At 61.1% G+C, this 17,156-nt stretch overlaps 2 protein-coding genes across 8 annotated transcripts in view; one reads left to right on the top strand and one right to left on the bottom strand.

The window, feature by feature from the left end:
• The window catches only part of CCDC188 (coiled-coil domain containing 188), a 5,205-nt gene extending 2,437 nt beyond the window's left edge, over positions 1–2,768 (top strand). For 2 of the 4 annotated variants that reach the window (XM_040465144.1, XM_040465142.1), the window contains exons 8-9: positions 203–252; positions 343–722. In XM_040465144.1, coding sequence (XP_040321078.1) covers positions 203–252; positions 343–529 — 237 coding nt within the window. In that variant the 3' untranslated portion in view covers positions 530–722. Of the gene's footprint in view, positions 1–202; positions 253–342; positions 723–1,165; positions 1,235–2,658 lie in introns of those variants that run through there. The other 2 variants (XM_040465143.1, XM_040465145.1) reach the window with 2 other exon arrangements.
• On the bottom strand, positions 1,230–17,150 carry ZDHHC8 (zDHHC palmitoyltransferase 8). 4 transcript variants are annotated; one of them, XM_040465138.1, is made up of 11 exons: positions 17,021–17,150; positions 9,883–10,004; positions 9,551–9,708; positions 9,291–9,463; positions 8,964–9,066; positions 8,424–8,515; positions 8,116–8,257; positions 7,786–7,906; positions 7,604–7,713; positions 5,256–6,256; positions 1,230–2,231 (listed from the first exon to the last, which is right to left on the bottom strand). In XM_040465138.1, the coding sequence occupies exons 1-11, from the start codon at positions 17,122–17,124 to the stop codon at positions 2,006–2,008; spliced, it is 2,352 nt and encodes a 783-aa protein (XP_040321072.1). In that variant the 5' UTR covers positions 17,125–17,150; the 3' UTR covers positions 1,230–2,005. The 4 variants fall into 4 exon arrangements, with proteins under 4 accessions (XP_040321072.1, XP_040321074.1, XP_040321075.1 ...); XM_040465139.1 differs by lacking the exon at positions 1,230–2,231 and adding an exon at positions 2,884–4,123; XM_040465140.1 differs by lacking the exon at positions 7,604–7,713 and having other exon boundaries at positions 7,781–7,906.
• Positions 17,151–17,156: the final 6 nt, after the last annotated feature.

Raw genomic sequence — 17,156 nt, 5'->3', positions numbered from 1 at the left:
GGAGGCCCCTCTCAGGGAGGAGATGCAGGCTACAATGGAGGAGGCCCCAGGGAGGGAGCCACACCAGGAGCCAAATGACCCTGAGACATGGCTGCAGGTGCCTGTCCTGGGCACTGGTGGGGTAGTGGGGAGAAGGTAAGAACTCGCAGCACAGGGACCCCTGCCATTGGGGGCAAGCTCTGACCCAGCCCCTCCCCTGCAGAAGGCAAGGCCTCAGCTGGGATGTTCCGAGGGCCTCAAAAGCCAGCTCTGGTAGGTGGCTCTGTGAGTGCATTGGTAGAGCCCAGTCCCCTGGGACCATCCCCATGGGCACCCCCGCCCCCTGACCGCCGCCGCCCGCAGGCTGCTGGCCCTGAGGCTGCTGCTGGGCACCCTGCTGGCCTGTACCGCTGCCTACGTGTACGTGGTGGACCCCGCGCCCTTCGAGGGGCTGGTGCCTCCCCTGCTGAGCCGTGCCGCTGTCTGGAAGCTCCGGGCCCTGCTGGGCCCGTTCCTGCACCTGGAGGTGGACGACTTCCTGCCCTTCTAGGCCGGAGGCTCAGCGGCCCCAGCGAGGAGGAGGCCAGGCGGCCGGCGCGGCCCCGGGTGCCCAGCGGCCGCGCCGGCCCCTGCCCACGGCACTGCCACGCGCCATCCCCACCAGGAGCTGCGGAGAAGGGTGGAGGCGGGGTCTGTCCTGAGGGCTGGGCCTGCGGCTGGACATACAGTCGTGACACACACGGCAGCGTGTGAGCTTGTTTCCATGGAAACGGGGGAGAGGGGCAGGAGGTTTTGCAGCCTTCTGAGGGCAATCTCACAGTGGGGATTCCTCAGGGTGGTGCCCCTGCCTCAGTGCCCACACCCCATGTGTCCACTGGTCATCAGCGCCTCCACAGGAAGCCCCCAGCCCACCGCTGGCCACCAGGGAGGGCTCTGAGCAGAGGGTGTAGCAGAAGGGTCTCCACTGAAGGTGAGGATGAGGATCCTCAGGCCTCATCCCTGGGGCTGGGCCCAATCAGTAGGTTCTCAGTCCTGAATCTGCTGACCCACTGACTTCACACCCCTCATGTAACCCTCTGTCCTTATCTGGCCGACCACCCCACCCTCCCCACACTTGACCGGCCATCACCCTCCCACCTCCCACCTCCCACTCCTGTCCCCTCCCTGACCCAGGGTCCCTGTCCAGCCCAGCCTCCTGGCACTGCCCCAAGGCTCGGAGGACAGGGGGACCACGTTGGTGGACAGAGCCATGGAGGTAAACACCAAAAATTTTATTTAGGGCATTAAATGGGGTTGGGGGAAATACCTTTTAGGACAATAGAGAGTAACTTTGTGGCTTGCTCATCCCCAAGTGGGAGAATTAGAGGCACCGCCCAGGCAGGAAAAGGGCTGGCCAGAGCCCTGCCCTGCCTCTGGGGGCGTCCAGGCCCTGGCTGGCTGGCAGAGACTGTAGGGCTGTGGGCAGCCAGGCCGTCTGAGGTCCCCCAGGTGCCACATCTCGGAGTGAAAGAGTGAAGACTGCTGGGTGGGGTCAGGCAGAGCTGTCACCAGGAACACACTGGGCTGGCAGGATCTCCTCCCCGCCCAGGCAGGGCCTGGATGACTCACCAGGCTGGCGGCTCCAAGAGGTTAAGGCATCTGTTCATGTGCTGGGTGTGGGGAGGGGGGAGTGCAGTGACCTGCAGGGGCAACCTGAGACCCCCACCCCAGCCCAACCCACAGAGGCCTGGGCTCCCTGGGGAGGAAGTGGCATCTAAAGTGCTTGGTCAGGCAGGGAGGTCGGGGTGATTGGTGCAACACCCCGGGAAGGCCGTGCTGGTCCCAGCAGCTCCAGGGCCCCTGCCTGGGGTGTTGGACCCCCTACAGCAGGTGGGGACTTCCTGAGGTGGGTGGGCACAGGGTCACAAGCCCCAGTGGGCTGGGAGTCAGTCAAGGTGCGGCTGGTGGAGAAGGGACCCCCAGCCCACAGCCCAGGGTCTGTGGCAGCCTGGCTTCCTGGGCTGTCCTCTCGGGGCCCCGGAGCTGCCTACTTGGTGTCCCGCTCAGGCCCCGAGAGACCGGGGAAAAGGCTGGAGGCGGCTGAGTGCAGGCGGCACATAGCCCCTCGGGGAGGCGCCCTGGAGGCCGGGCTCCAGGGTGCCCGCAGCGGCGGGCGGTCCTCAGGGAGGCCAAGGTGGCATAGGTGCAGGCCGGGGGGCACCCTGGGCTGGCCACGCCGGCCCCATCCACGGCTGCAGGTGCCGATCCGCCCCCTGTGGGCCGCAGCGTCCCATGAGAGAGAAGCAGAAAGGTGGAGGTCAGCATGGGGCACAGCTGCCCAGTGCAGGGTCCGAGGCCCAGCTAGCCTCCCACGTTGGGCCAGCCCGTGCCCCAGACCCCAAGTCTTTGACCTGGCTGTCTAAGCCCTAAAAAGCTGTGAATTCCCAATTCCCCCACCCCCAACATTTGGCAGTGGGAGGTGGGGGAGTAGGGGAGGCACTCAGGTTGCCAGGAGGGTGAGTTCTAGTAAATGTAGCTACAGGATGCACCACTGGCCCCCACAGGGCCCCCAGCTAGCAGGTGGCCCCCAAAGCACCCCCTACTTCCCTTACTCCATCTCCCCCAAAAGCCACTGGGTTCCCAGGGGGCCCTAGGGTGGCTGCAACCCCAACCTTTCTCTAAATGGCCTGTTACTACCAGGGGTGACGCAGACCCATGGGAGCCTCATACCTGGCAGCCAAAGACCCATCGGCCAGCCCCCACCTTCCAGGATTCCAACTCAGCTTAAGTCAGTGGAAACACCCACGAGGAATGCCCACACCTTTGGCCAACACCTCTCCCAGAGCCTGACCCACTCTGCCCCCTGCCCCTGGAGCCCCCGCATTGCAGCGACAGCCCTGGCCTTGCTGAAGGAAAGGATCAAAATGACTCTTTTTCTTTTTTTAATAAAATTATAGATATATAGATGTAGATATAAAAACATAAAACAGACACAACGCAAGCGGACGCTGCCGTGTGCTTACTCTCGGGTCCCTGGCGCCAGGCAAAACTCTGACCCCCTCCCCGATGTGCTTCCCACAAGGACGCCGAGGCTCCAGTAGGGCCCCAGACTTTGCATGCCATGGGGTGGGGTATCTCCAGTTTGGCAGGGAGGGGACTCCTGGTCTCATGGGCACCTTGTAGCAGCGTCCGGCCCGTGCCTGCTCCCACCTGCCCCCAGTCGCCTCCCACAAGAGCACAAAGCAGAGGTTAAGGCTTCAATGAAAGCGAGCTTCCCGGCAGTGGGAGCAGAGGGGGCCCGAGCGTTAACACATGGGACGTGGCATGGCAGCGCAGCGCACAGACACGGGGACGCACCCACCAGCTGGGTGAGACAGGACACACGGAGCCGAGACCCCACCCACAGCTGGCTGTCTGTCTGTCCATCGTCCACCTGTCTGTCAGAACCCAGAGCAGTCCCAGAGCTGGGTGCCTGGAGGCCGGGGCTGGACTCCCCGAAGAAGAACTGGCCTTGCCAAGCTACAAGCTTCCAGCAGGTCCCTGAAAGGCAACGAGTTAGGAGCAGCCGGGCGGTGGGGCCTCGGTCCAGTACAGCCAGGGACCCAGGCCTCTCTGTCCATCTCTGGGCCACAGTGACCCGTCTGTAAGGGGAGGAGGTGGGGACCAGCCTGGGGATAACCTCAGGGGCATGGGTGCAGTCGGTGCAGATGCAGTCCGCACCACCTTGCCGCCCCCACCTGTGGGAACAGGGGTACCAACACACAGATCCTGCAGCCTGGGGGCCCTCAGCCCAGCTGTGCCCTGGAGAGCAGATGGGTGGATGGACAGGCGGAGGAAGAGGGACAGGCTCGTGGAGGCGTGGTCTCTTCTGCTGACGTGTCCACACCAGGACTGGGCCTCCTCATCTCCCAGGGCAGAGAAGTCGGGAGGGGGGGGCAGCCGCTGGGGGTCCTGGTCCCCGGGGCTCCACGGCGGATGGATGGCAGTCAGTCCTCACACTGAGATCTCGTACGTGGTCCCACCCACGCCGGACACCTTCTTAACGAGCGTGTGCCGGGCAGGGCTGGCGGAGGGCCCTGGGGGGCCAGCAGCAGGCCCCAAGCGGGCCAGGCCCGGGGACTGCCCGTTAAGCTTACTTGGGGGGGTCTTCAGCTGAGGGTGGTCCCTGCATCAAAACAAGCACATACATGCACACCCACAGTGAACACGGGATCACGGCATGACAGAGGCCAGCGGAGGCAACAGGACAGATGACGCAGACGTAGATAGAGCCCAGGGCAGCCCCTGCCTCTGAGCCCAGAAGGTCCCACCAGCAAATGGGTGGGGATGCAGGGCCTGCAGAGGGAGGGCTATTGCTGTCACAGGACAGACAGACAGATGTCAGAATGGCCATCACCCCCCTCCCAGGTCCCTTGGTCCCTCCCACTGGGACAGATCACAGAGTGCAGGGAGGCCAGGTGGACACTGGCCAAAACCCCAAGCCCTGGACTGTTCTAGTGCCCCAAGCTGGGAAGCCCAGGGGTGACTGTGGGACCCCTTCCCTGCTACCTCCTAGGAAGATGAGGGGAGGTCTTTCTGCCCTCCAGCCTGCCTAGTATTGACCAATAGCATTTCTGATCTCGCTGCCCAAACATCCACAAGGGTGGGAGCCACTCCCTCCTTTAGCTGCCACCCACTGGGACAGTTACACCCACAACAGGGACCTCCTCCCTGACTGAGCCTGTGCTCAATGTGGCAGGGGTGACACCTTGACGATCCCCATGCACCCACGGTGGGGCTGAGCACACACCATGTGTTCAGCTCATATACTTGGACCCGACCTGGCAAGGCAGCAAGCCTAACTTCCAATTATCCGTCTGCTAGGGACCTAGAACCAGCCTGCCCTGCTAGGCCTCGGTTTCCCCATCTCTGAGCAAAGGCCCTTACTGCCTGGGGCTATGTGCACCCAGGGAAGCATGTTCTGCCATGGGGTGATGTCCCCCAGATACAGCCTCCTGGACAGACACCATCTCCAGAGGAAGAAGCCCTGGGGTCCCTGCTACACTTGATCACGCCAGCTAGGGGAGAAGGTGTTCAAGATGCAAATCCTCCTGCCTCCCATCCTGGGACATGCCGGGGTGTCCTTAAAGCTGGGTGATCCCCATACAGGCTGGCCAGGAGCCTCCAAGGAGGGTGAGGCTCACCCCCGTAGGCAGCCATTGGCTTCCTGGACAACCCCCATGTGCTCAGCCAAGAGGCCCCACAGGCGGTTGGACACCTGATTGGTGCTGGGAAGCCCCCTGCCCCCTGGCACCCACCTCTGCATGGCCAGCGAGGGTGGCGACTCCGGGAGGTCCGTGTGGATGAAGGCGACAGCTTTGGGGCCTGCATAGGAGGGTGAGCGGGGTGTGCTGGGTGGGGAGGGTGGGCCCTGGCGCACTGGGGACCTGTGCGAGCCGCTGCCGGGCCGAGGCCCAGGGGCGTTGTTGTTGGCCAGGTCAGCCTGCAGGGAGGAGGAGGAGGTCCGCGGTGCCCGGCTCACGGCACTGGACAGCGAGGACAGTGAAGTCTGCAGCGCGGGGTTGCGGGCACCACCGAAGCCAGGCCCTGCCACCAGGTCATCTCTGGAGCCATAGCGCAGGGAAGGGCCCCGGGGGCCCTCGGACAGCGCACTGGCCTGCTGCAGGCTGTAGGAACTGGGCGCATCATAGACGCCCGAGTCGCCAAAGAGCGAGTCGGCCTGAGAGCGCAGCAGCCGTTCCCGCTCCTCCCTGTCCTTGCGCTCCTGGATGGAGGCCATGATGGTCCTGGACAGGTTGTCATAGCGCACAGGCGAGGGCTCCCGTGGCCGGGGACCCAGCACCGGGCTAAAGCTACGGGGCGGGGGTCGTGGCGGGTCACCCACTGCCCCCGGGTGCAGGTAGGGCGAGCGGTAGCTGGCCATGCCAGCCGAGGGGTGGGCTGGGCACGTGTGGCCACTGGGAGATCCAGGGTTAAGCAGACTGTCATAGGACAAGCTGCCATTGCGGTTGGGCAGCGCATGGGGGGCAAAGATGCTGCGGTGGGGTGTGGGGGGCCCACCCTCAGAGCGCAGAGGCTGCAGGGCCACGTGGTCCCCACCCCGCCGGCTTGCTGCCTTGAGGCTCAGGGAGCGCAAGGCACCCGAAAAGGTATCAGCAGCACTGAGTGGCGGGGACGGCGGGTAGGCTGCGTGCAGGCCTCCGGGCGTGTAGTCAGGGAGGTCCAGGCTGGGCTCTGATGCAAAGTCCAGGCTGTGGATGCTGTCCTCCCCTAGTGTCAGGGAGTCAGGGCCCGGGACCTGCAAGGAGAGAGGGCACACCTCTACCACTGCCCAGCCACCATGTCCCACCCAGCCACCACGCGCTCTGTGTCCACACAGAAGCTACAATCCTGGTGACATCAAAAGTAGCCACACGTGCAACCAACAAGCTGTTCCTGGAAGCTCTCCATCCCCTGACTACCTCTTCCTTGCCCACCACAGAGGCAAGTGGGGACAGGGTAGACCAGAGCACCCAGATGCTGCCTCTCCAGAGAAGGCTTTGCACCCTGCTCCTGCTCTTACTTCCCTGGGGAAGAGGAGGGGGCTGTGGGAAACAGCCACAGGAGCTGGACCTTGAGGAGACACAATAACCACACAGTGGCCCAGAGCCCTCTGCTGGGCACCTCAGAGCTGAGGATTGGAGTCTCTGCAGGGTAAGACCAGAGCTGGCTGCTACATCCACCCAGGGCAGTACCCTCAGAGCCCACCTGGGCAGGATCTCCTGGGGAGGGGCCGGGGCACAGCCACAGCAATAGGGAGGAGGGGCCTCTTTGATTCTCCCGGAATCAAGGCATGCCGGAGCAGGCTTGGGCTGGGGATGAGAGCCTGCATAACCTCAAAGCCGAGACAGCGTGTTGGTAGGGACAAATGTGGCCTTGGGGTACTTGGCCAACCAGCCAGAATCCTCATGGGATCGAGGACAATCCCAGGAAGGAGATGAGGCAGGTAAGGGTACCTAAAGCCTCCCATTCCCAAGGACACTCCTCCTGGGGCAGGGCTATGGCATGTTGGCCAGGGAAGCCCAGACTCCCTGCCCAGCCCAGAGGGTCCTGAGATGCAGGGTCGAACAGGCCAGGGGTCTTGAGGGAAGAGGAGTGGTCAAGGTATACTGGCCCAGTCACAGGCTAGCCTCTCAGCCAGCCATGAAGGAGGGTGGGCAGCCTGGGAATGTTCAGGGTTCTGGATCATTCCTCAAGCTGTCCAGGGCTGCCAACCGCTCCACAGTGATCGTAGAGTACTTATACAACTCAGAAAAAATAAATGTGCTTTCTTAAACAATCTCAAATTCTTCTGAAGCCTTCCCGTGGGCCTTACAGAGTGACTAATGGTGGAATTTCAGGCATCCTGGCACATACTGCTCCTGGGGGCAGCCGCCTACCAGGCCAGTGGGCAATGCCAGCCAAGGAGAAGGGGCCAGCCAGGACTGCCTGTGCCAGGCCTTCCCTCATGCCTAGCAGGGATGCCCACAGGGTGAGGCCCTGCTGGTACCCACAAGGCTATGACCCTATGGCCCCAGGGGTGGGGCCTCTAGGAGTGGGACCTCTGGGGACAGGGTCTCCAGAGGGGTAGAGCAGGACCTCCTGGGGCGGGGCCAGGCCTCCTCACCTGCTCACCAGGCCCGCAGAAGGGAGCCTTGGGACCCGAGGGAAAAGCAGGCCGGAACTTGTACATGGCAGGTGTCGGGGGGCTGGTCCTCTGCACCGACAGGGCGCTCTCTGGGGAGATGGACCGCAGTCAGGCTGGGGTCAGTCCATGTCCCTCCCTCTGTCTGGCCACCCCTACCTCACCAGCACTGCTTGGGCGTGGGGTCTGCAGGTCGCCTCCGAACGTGCCGGCCTCCACCTTGGGGGGCAGTGACGGCCCCAGGTCCAGCGGCTTCTCATCCAGCCGGTCCAGACTGCCCTTGGACTGGGAGGGGGCGTGGTCAGTGGTAGGTAGGGCATGGGCCAGGGGTGGGGCATAATGGGGACTCCTCCCTGGGCCCTGAGCTCTAGACCATTCCCCAGAATCTACCCAATTCCTCCCCCTTCCACTTCTAGGTCCCCTCCAACATAGTTGCTTCCTGCCTTCAAGGGTCTGCCTTCATCCCATCCCCTACCTGACCCCAGGGCCCCCACCTTGCTGCGGCCCAGGCCAGCCTTCAGCCCGTTGTCACTAAGCTTGACCTTGAGTGGGGCAGCTCGCTCCAGGAGCTCAGGCCGAAGGAAGGGAGGCTTCAGGCGAGCAGCCAGCGGCAGCCGGGGAGGCTCCACCACGTACCTGCACCAGGGGCAGAGGGGTCAATGGCCAGGGTGACCTGGCCTGAACGCTCACCAAAGACAAGGCTGGCCACACCTGCCAAGGGCAAAAGTAGACCAGGCTTAGGGTCCGCACCTGCCCACCCCAAACCCTGCAGGGGTCCCTTGACACCCCGTTCAGGCCTCACCGGGGTGCCAGAGGGCTGCACAGCACGTGCTCCACATTCCCATAGCAGCCTCGGGTGAAGGGGTTCACTCCCCCACGGAACTTCCCCGTCACCTGTGGACATGGGACCCCTCAGCCAGCCTGGCCACCCAAGGTCCAGGCCAAGGTGGACCGGGGGACAGGCAGGGACAGCTGGGATTCCTCAGATGTAGGCTGGGCAGGGTCAGCCCATGAGTGCCCCCCCCCACCCATTTACCCCGAGTGTCCCTGCAGGAAGCTGTAGAATTTCTGGGCCCTGAGTTACTGCTAGTACAGTTGTCCACAGGTAGGAGTGAGCAGGGGGACAGGGCAAGTGAGGTCCCATACTCCATTCCCCCACCCAGAGTCTCCAGGGCCAGATCCTCCCCCTATAGAAGCTGCATAGTCCACCTCACTAGAGGGCTCCAGTAGTCCTTTCCCTGACACCACCCCCACATGGTCCTGGTGTAGTCCTGGCCCTCTTGGCCCATAGGGGACCTCCCCCCATTCCCATCACTGCATGGCCCTCTCCTAAGGTCAGCACCTGCTCGTTGGTGGTACGCCCCCGAGTGACTAGCACCACATGGAAGCCAGTGAGGCCGATGACAGGGATGAAGAAGAGGCCAGCCACACACATGACGGCCATGCTGGCCCGTTAAGGCCAATGGCCATAGGCAAAAACATGGAGCAGGTGCCTGTGAACAAACTATTCCCACCACCACCCAACCAGGAATGGCAAACCACCCCCTGGGGACTCCCAGGCAGTCCCCAGCCCACACTGTCAGGCAGTCCCCAATCCACCCCGAGCCTCAGTTTCCCCCGTGGAATGTGCCCCCAGCCCATACTATCTTTGCGGTTAGGCCAAGGATACGTGATGGTAGTGTGGGCGGCTCCCAGTCCCTCAGCGTGGTTCAGCACATAGACCAGGCCAAAGGCGACGACACCCACCATGTGTGCACTGAGCGACAGCAGGAACAGGAAGAAGTAACGGTAATTGCGGCGCCCGATGCAGTTGTTGACCCAGGGGCAGTGGTGGTCAAAGTCCTGGGCAGGAGCAATGAGTCAGGGCACAAAGTGGGTGGGAGAGGAGAGACATGGAGATGGGGGCGGACAGGGTGGTAGGATGGTCACCTCTACGCAGTTGTCGCAGACGCTGCAGTGGGAACAGCGAGGTGGACGGTAGAAGTGGCAGGTTGCACACCACTTCATTCGGACCTGGATGCCCCGTACATCCACATTCTTGTACAGCGGGGCCCGGAAGTCATCCTCCTTATCCTCGTCCTCATCCGCTGTGAGCCAGAACCAGGGGAAGGTGGCAGGAAAGTGACTTCCTTGGCAGGAGAGCCCTTCCCGAATCTCTGCCAGCCCACCCACCAGGACCCACCCCACCCCAGGCTCTTTCATGTCAGCCACTCACACTCTAGTGAAACTGAGCAGATTATGTGCCCAGTACAGGGCCCTACCTCGGGGGAAGACGCCAGGGTCCATGAAGGTGGCCATGCTGAAGTTGGCCAGGACAAAGAGGAAGATGATGCCATTGTAGACGGGAACAGCTGGGGACACAGCTCGAGTCAACCATGGGCACCTGCATTGGACAGCAGGATAGAGGTGGGTCTGGGGGTGCTGAAGCTGGGTGGGGAGGGGAGGTGGCAGCAGATGAATTAGGCATGGCCACACATAGGAAGGCTGGGCCACTGAGACCACCATCAGTGCTCAGTGTGGGAGTCAAGAAGGCCACTGCTGCCACATCCCTGCTGGGAGACCCCTGTACATCAGCCTGCTGCTCCTCTACTCAACCATCGGGGCTGAGCACCTTGTGCATGGTGTGCTGGCTCCCTCTATGCCAACACCAACTCCAGCAACCCTCCAGGTGGCTATTAGGAGCTCAACTCACAGTTGAAGAAACTGAGGCTCAGAGCAGCCCGTGGGCCGGAGGGGTGGCAGACTGGGGGGCGGGAGCCCAGGATGAGAAATGAGCCCACTCTGCCTGTGTACTATGATAGACAGAGGCCAGCCCCAGCCCTTACCCAGACCTGTCCCCAAGCCCAGCAAGGCCCCTTCACCAGGGAAAATTCTCAGTCAGTAAATGCACGGTGGATTGTCACCCCCGGTTTTCCCTGAGGGGTGCAGTCTCAGTGTCTGGGCCACTGGGCACATCCCCATCCAGGCAGCCCCTTCTTTTCCCTTCTTTTTAGTTTGTCACCTTACTATCCATATGGCAGTGCAGAACACCTGGAGACTCTAGAAAAGCACAATACCCCGCAACCACTCATCATCTCTTTCTATCCCTCAGCCCTTGGCTCCAAGGCTGCCCCCTCTTCCAGGAAGCCTTTCCAGACTCCTGGCACCCCATAAGGGTCACACACACCTCCCTGGTGGGTGTTTTGTCACGGAGAGTGTCCTCTTCAGCCCTCTTGGGACCTGATCAGAGACCCCTCCCTGGAGACAACCAGTCCTTGGGCACATGGCCTGTGGTCCCCTGCCCTGACCCTGCAGCAGGGTCCCTGAGTCCATTCACTTGATTCCCACAAAGTTCCTCTGGCCTCAGGTTCCTGATCTCTCCCGTGGCTCCTGGCTGCTTTGACAAGTGGGGGGCACCCACTTGGGAGTTGGGGGGGTTGTTCCCCTTCCCATAACTAGCCCCTCTGTGGAGTTGGGAGTGCCAGAGGAGATTCCCTACGGTAGCCCTGACTAAGAGGACAGGGCATCGTGGCCTCCAGCAGGCTGAGCAGTACCCATGGCCTTACCCACCGCCCCAGCGCACACCGGCCACGCTGGCGCACCCACGCCTGTCTTGGCCAGGAGCCAGCCCTGCCACCCCAGCAACCACCTCCATGGTAGCAGAACTTCGCTATTTTTAGTGGAAAGCGAGAGGCTATTTAAAGATTCCACTTCCCACGGCAGCAGGCTCAGCGGGCCAGGAGCCGCAAGTTACCCCATCCTCTTCTCCAGGACCTGCTATGGAGGTGGATGCACTCCCCGAGGACACAGGTCCCCTCTGCCAGGAGGGCTTTTCTCTATCACCCCCTGCCCAGGCAGCCCAGAGCACCCACCAGTAGACACCTTCCACATTCCCCATCCCTGTGGGCTGAAGCCTGACATACAGATGGTGCTGAATGTGTGCTGTGGTCTCTGATCCAATCCCATTCAGCAAAGTGACAGTGGGTCCCTGAGGCATGGTCTGCTCAGCAAGGCGGGGTGGGGGCAGAAGCCAAAATGCCAGTGGGGATGGGCTCTCCAGGCAAGTGAGAGCTGCCCGCTTAAGAGAACCAGGTACTCCGAGGAGCCAGGGAGAGGCACGGGACTGTGGGCCCCGCTCAGGTGGTACAAGCCAGCTCTCCATGATGCCTTCTGGGAAGGGCTAGCTATGCAATCTGTACAAAATGAAAATGCGGGCGCTCTTGTTTACAAAGTATCAAGGGGCTTCTGGGTGGCTCAGTCGGTCCAACTTCGGCTTGGGTCATGATCTCGTGTTTCGTGGGTTCGAGTCCCATGTCAGGCTCTTTGCTGATAGCTCCAAGCCTGAGCCCTCTTTAGATTCTGTGTCTCCCTCTCTCTCTGCCCCTCCCCCGCTTGCACTCTGTCTCTCCCTCTCTCTCAAAAGTAAATAACATTAAAAAAAATTAAAAAGTATCAAGAATTTCAAGACACGGACAGCAAATCATTAAGGGCAAGTGTGGGCTCTCATGCACCTGTGAGTCCCATGGCATCAGTGGGGCCAGCCTGCTCTGGGAGAGGAAGGGGCTGAGAGGTCCTGAGGTGCTCCAGGGCCTGCAGATGTGCACACACAAGGTGGAGGTGGGTGGGCACTGAAGGTAAGAGGACACATAGGGGAGGCCAGAGCAAGGGCCCTGTCCATTACTGTTGTCCAGATTTTGCCAGTGGATACTACCTGCCCTGTGCAGTAGAACATGAAATCCACCCTTCCAGCTGTGGGGGGTGGCTGTTTTTCTGTTTTCTCTATTTTAGAGGCAAGGAATAGGTATAGGAGAGCTTGTCACATATCAAGGCCTTGGGGTGAACCTATGTCTGGGCTGGGATTCTAACCATCATGCAGGCAGGCAGGGACTGAACCCCATGGGCAACGCCCCAGCCACACTGACCAGAGTTTCCCGTGGCCCAGGTGGCCTGTCCTCCCTGAGCCTCAATGATCCCGCCAGGCTGCATGGGTGGCCCTGAATGAGATGTCTGGGGCTGGGAGGAGTGGATAGCACCTGCACAGCAATGGGCCCATGTTTGGGATCTGCACTGTGATGGGGCAACGTTTGCATTGAGGTGGTGGGCAGCCTCTGTTCACCGTGGGCACCAACCCCCTGCATGCCTGGGCCGCACATACCAGGGAGAGTGGGGTGGGGCCTCAGCTGGTATTGGGCAGGCTTTTGGGGAGGTAGTGGGCAGGTTCTTGAACAGGGACCTGAGCCATTGGCCCCTCTGCCCACCATTACCAGGCCCCCAGGCTTGACTCAGACGCAGGATCAGGCATTCCCCATGCATTCTTGTCCTCCCCATCCTCCCTCAGGGGGCCTTTGCCCCTAAGCCATGCCATAAGGAGGGTCCTAGCCTGGGTCATGCCTAAGGAAGACTGGCTCACTGGCCAGTGCCGGCAGGACCATGCACAGACACACATACATATCCTCATGAACATGCAGGGACACATGCACATACACATAAGCAATGCACACACAGATACACAATATGCTCCAAGACACACTTGTGTGAATACATGTCTGTACATGCATGCACACAGACACATGTGCATACATAACCACATTTAAAAGGCACATGTATTCAAGCACACATCGACACATATTGACCCGCAAGACACACATGCATAAATATTTGCAAAGACAGATAGGCCCGCTTGTGCACATGCTGGCACACGTGCAGAAACACACACATAGATGCAGACGTGCCCTTCCTCACACTGACCCCCTTCCCTATGCTTCCCATGGACCAGGCAAGTGTGAGGACATGTGAGGACATGAAAGCTCTGTGGGCAAGGCCTGGCAGGCAGAACTGCTCAGTCCACCTTGAATCTATCCTAGGCTCCAGGAGGGCCCCTCTGCCCACAAGTACAACACTCCATTCCCACCCAGGGGACTGTATACTCCAGGCAGAGGATGGCCACTTCTTGCTGGCTGCAGCCATACTCTGGGCCCAGGGCAGGCCCGAGTGGGGGATGGCCCAGCTCTGAAGCTAGAAGCCCTCCTCCCCATCCAGCCCCCGCCTCCTGAGTGTCAGGGCCACACGCCGCCACCGCCATGGGCCCCACCCAGACTGAGGCCCCAAGTCTGCCTGGCCCAGCAGGGAGACACCACCCAGTGGGGGTGGGGGGTTCTGCAGGGACAGTATGCGCGCCGCAGCTAAATGTGGAATGGAAAATTTTACCTCAGGAGTTTTCATTTAAATCGGGTTCTTCATTAACACTGTGTTTAAGAATAATGCTCACACACGGGAGCACCTGGGACCAGAGGGTTGTGGCCGCTCTGCCCTGGTCAGGCCAGGCAGGGCCTCTGTCCTCGTGCACCCATTCCAGTCCCTGCAGACATCTGAGCAGATGGGGAAACTGAGGTTCAGGAGGCCAAAGATACCCTAGGCCACAGGTAGTGAGGCCTGCCAAGGGGCTCACCTCAAGTTTCCTTCCTTCCCATGTGGACCCTGGCAGGAGCTCCATCCACCTGGGCCTTCTGTCCTTTCTGGGCCTCTGAGTATGGGGAAGGCTCAGGCCCATCCTGGGAACTAACTGTGACATCCCAGAAGTCAAACCTTTGGTCCTGGACAGACATAAGATGGCCTAGCCTGGCCCCAGGTGTTGGTAGTCTGAAAGCAGCTCCAGTTTTCTGATGTCTACAGGGTCCTCTGTCATTCTGCAGAGTGGCTCTGGGAGGAGAAAGGGGCTGAGGTGGAGGCTCTCAGAAACGGCACCTCCCACCCCAGCACCTGACCCAACCTGGCACTGAGCCACAATGTGAAGGGTTTCTGGAGTCCAAGGGGACACGACTGTACCAGGAACCTAGGAAGGCTTCCTGGAGGAGAAATGCCTCTGGATATCTGCCCTTCAGTGTGATGCTCCCCATCCTCCAAGGGGGATGCCCCACCTCTGGTCATTCTATCCACACCCCAGCCTCTCCTGGGCAACATGCCTGAATGTCCTGCTTGTCCCAGCCCCCTCAGTGAACTGGCCCGAGGAAGGAGTCCTTGGTCTTCTAGGCTCCTGGCTCCCCACCCTGTATGATGTCAGTGTAGACCTGCCTCAAAGGGGGCAACTCCTGTTTGCTGAGCAGAGAGGGGGCCTGGGGCCACACAGCACCCAGTGAAGTTCAAAGGGGAGAGACAGAGAAGAACCCTGTGGGAGCCCCAAGGGCAGGGTGGGGAGGACACAGGAGTGGACTGCTCCTTTTTGAGCACATGTCTGAGTCTGCAGCAGGCCCAGGCCCAGAAAGAGAGTGAAAGTGTGGGGGCTAGGGTGACCAGAGGATTGTCCCAAGGAGGGGACCACTGGGAGCCCTGCTTGCCTGGAATCTGCATGCTGTGAGTGGTGTCACTAGGCCTGGTTTGCCTGGCAGAACCCCTCTCAGGAGCCCAATTGTCTTGGAGGACTCCAGGGGAGCCAGGGGTGGGGGTGGGTTAGGGCCCCCAGTGGCCTTTTGGCCCGGAGAATGTGGCCTCAGAGGCTCAGGGGTGCCCGGTCCCAAGGGCAATCAAGCCTCCCTTGGCTAGATGGTCACTGAGCCTGGCCCCCAGCTAGTGCCCTTTCACCCCCATCTTACCGCAGGAACACATGCCACCTTCTTTCAGGCAGAGTGGGTCACATACAAGGCAGGACACAGGAAAAGGCCTGCAGTGCCCTTCAGGGAAACCTGCACCTCGCTGGGCTGTTGTTCCTGAACCCAGAACCCCAGCTCTGAGAACAGAGGAAGGAAAAACTTGGCAGGGTCCAGGAGCATCAGCGCCCACATCTTGGGAGTCAAGTTCATAGGGCAGTCTTGTAGGGGCCCTCTGAAATCACGGGAAGGGCTCACAACAAACTCACTATAGTGGGGCTTAGGTGGGCCTAGGAGGAGATACAGGCGGGCTCTCTGGGGTAAGGTTGATTTCAATTTCTTTAAAGATTTATTTCCGTGCATTTCACAAGTTCTTGAAAGAGAACACGTATTACTTTTAATGTTAGGGAGGAAAAACACTGAACTGCACTTTGGGAGTGAGAAACCAGGATCAGTAAGTGGAGGTCAGGCTACCAGGAAGCACACCTGAGGCCCTTCCAAGTCCCAGACACTGGCTCCGGGGCCAGGACAACTGGGCCCCACCCCTCCAGAAGACCTTGCACCCACTGCCCACCTGCCCCTCTCCTCTCTGCCCCACAGCCAGCAGCATCTGAATAACAAGAACATGCCTGCTTGCCAAAGCCAGAAATAAGCCCGTCCACACAGGCCTTTTTTAAACACACTCTTGGCAGCCTGTGGTGCCCACCCAGTCCCAGCCTCCAGGTAGAGGGCTCCCGCGCCTCCATGGGCACCCAGTGCAGACTCGCTATCCTCACAGCTGCTATCCACACTCTTCCGCGCTCTTGCTAAGGCCAAGGGTGCCAAGCCAGCTGTGCTCACCCCTGCTCTGGGCTCACACTCCAGGGCTGACCTGCTTCAAAACAGAGGCCTCACTGGCTACAGCCACTTGTCAGGCTTCAGGTTCCCAGGAAGGCTTGAGTGGTCATAGCTTTAGTCACCTGGGCTGTCTCGGCATGGGACCTGTGGAAGGGGGTGGTCCCAAATCTGTACGACTAAAGCCTGGAACCCCCAACCCCTACTTGTACCTGGGGTGGGGGGTGCCCCACAACAATTGTGTTGTAAACAGGCTGATGTGTGAGCCAACCTGTCTCAGGTGAAGAAGCTATGGCTGCATGGGCCCAGGGCTCTGCCTACCTTCTGACTCAAGGGTCCCAGTGCCTGACATGACCGGTGTCCCTGGATGTGACCTGGTCTGGGCCCTCCTGCTTCGACCCTGAGCCTTCCTGAGAAGGTCAAGGGAGGGTGGAGGGCATTGCCAGGCCAGCATCAAGGGTGGCTTTGGGGCAGGCACGTGGCAGCCAGGCCAGGCCACACCTACGCAGGAACAACTTGGCTCTGGCCCTGGGCTGGACACCCGAGAGCTGCCCTCAGCTCCTTGCTGGAGGCTGGTGGCTCTCTACAGCCCCTGTCCCCTCATGCAGCCCGTTGGGAGGGGAGGGCTGCAGCCACACCCTGGGCAGCCACAGCACACACTCCCCTATTCGGGCCCAGCTCCTCACACTCAGGGCCTGGCACACCCATGAGATGCCCACCAGCCACTAGTGTCCCCACACACAGAACTCACCTGTCCCTGGTGCCCCAGAATAGGTACACTCACTGTTTCTGTCTCAGCCCAGGCGGGGGGCTCACATGCGCATAGCTCTGGTGCCAGCCCTGCCATGCCCAGCCCTCCCTGCCCCTGCCCCCCTGCCCTGCCCTGCCCAGCCCGCGGGCCCTGTCCCCCCAGCCCTGCCAAGCTTCATCTCTTGCTGTACCGACCCCTGCCCCTTCTGGCCCGGCTGTGGTCGCCTGTGCCCCCGGTGACGCGGGGACTCACGTGAACACGAAGAACAGGGTGCTGGAGCCGACCAGCAGCGCGGCGGCCGTGGCCACCGGGATGTACTTGGCGGGTTTGAGGCGCGTCCCGGGGCTGCGGGGCATCCTGGGCGCCGCGCCGCCGCATCCCTCCCCGG

This window comes from Herpailurus yagouaroundi, unplaced genomic scaffold (assembly GCF_014898765.1).
Source record: "Herpailurus yagouaroundi ecotype Mexico unplaced genomic scaffold, PumYag 545, whole genome shotgun sequence".
Lineage (NCBI taxonomy): Eukaryota > Metazoa > Chordata > Mammalia > Carnivora > Felidae > Herpailurus > Herpailurus yagouaroundi.
This window is presented reverse-complemented; position numbering and strand designations above follow the sequence as displayed.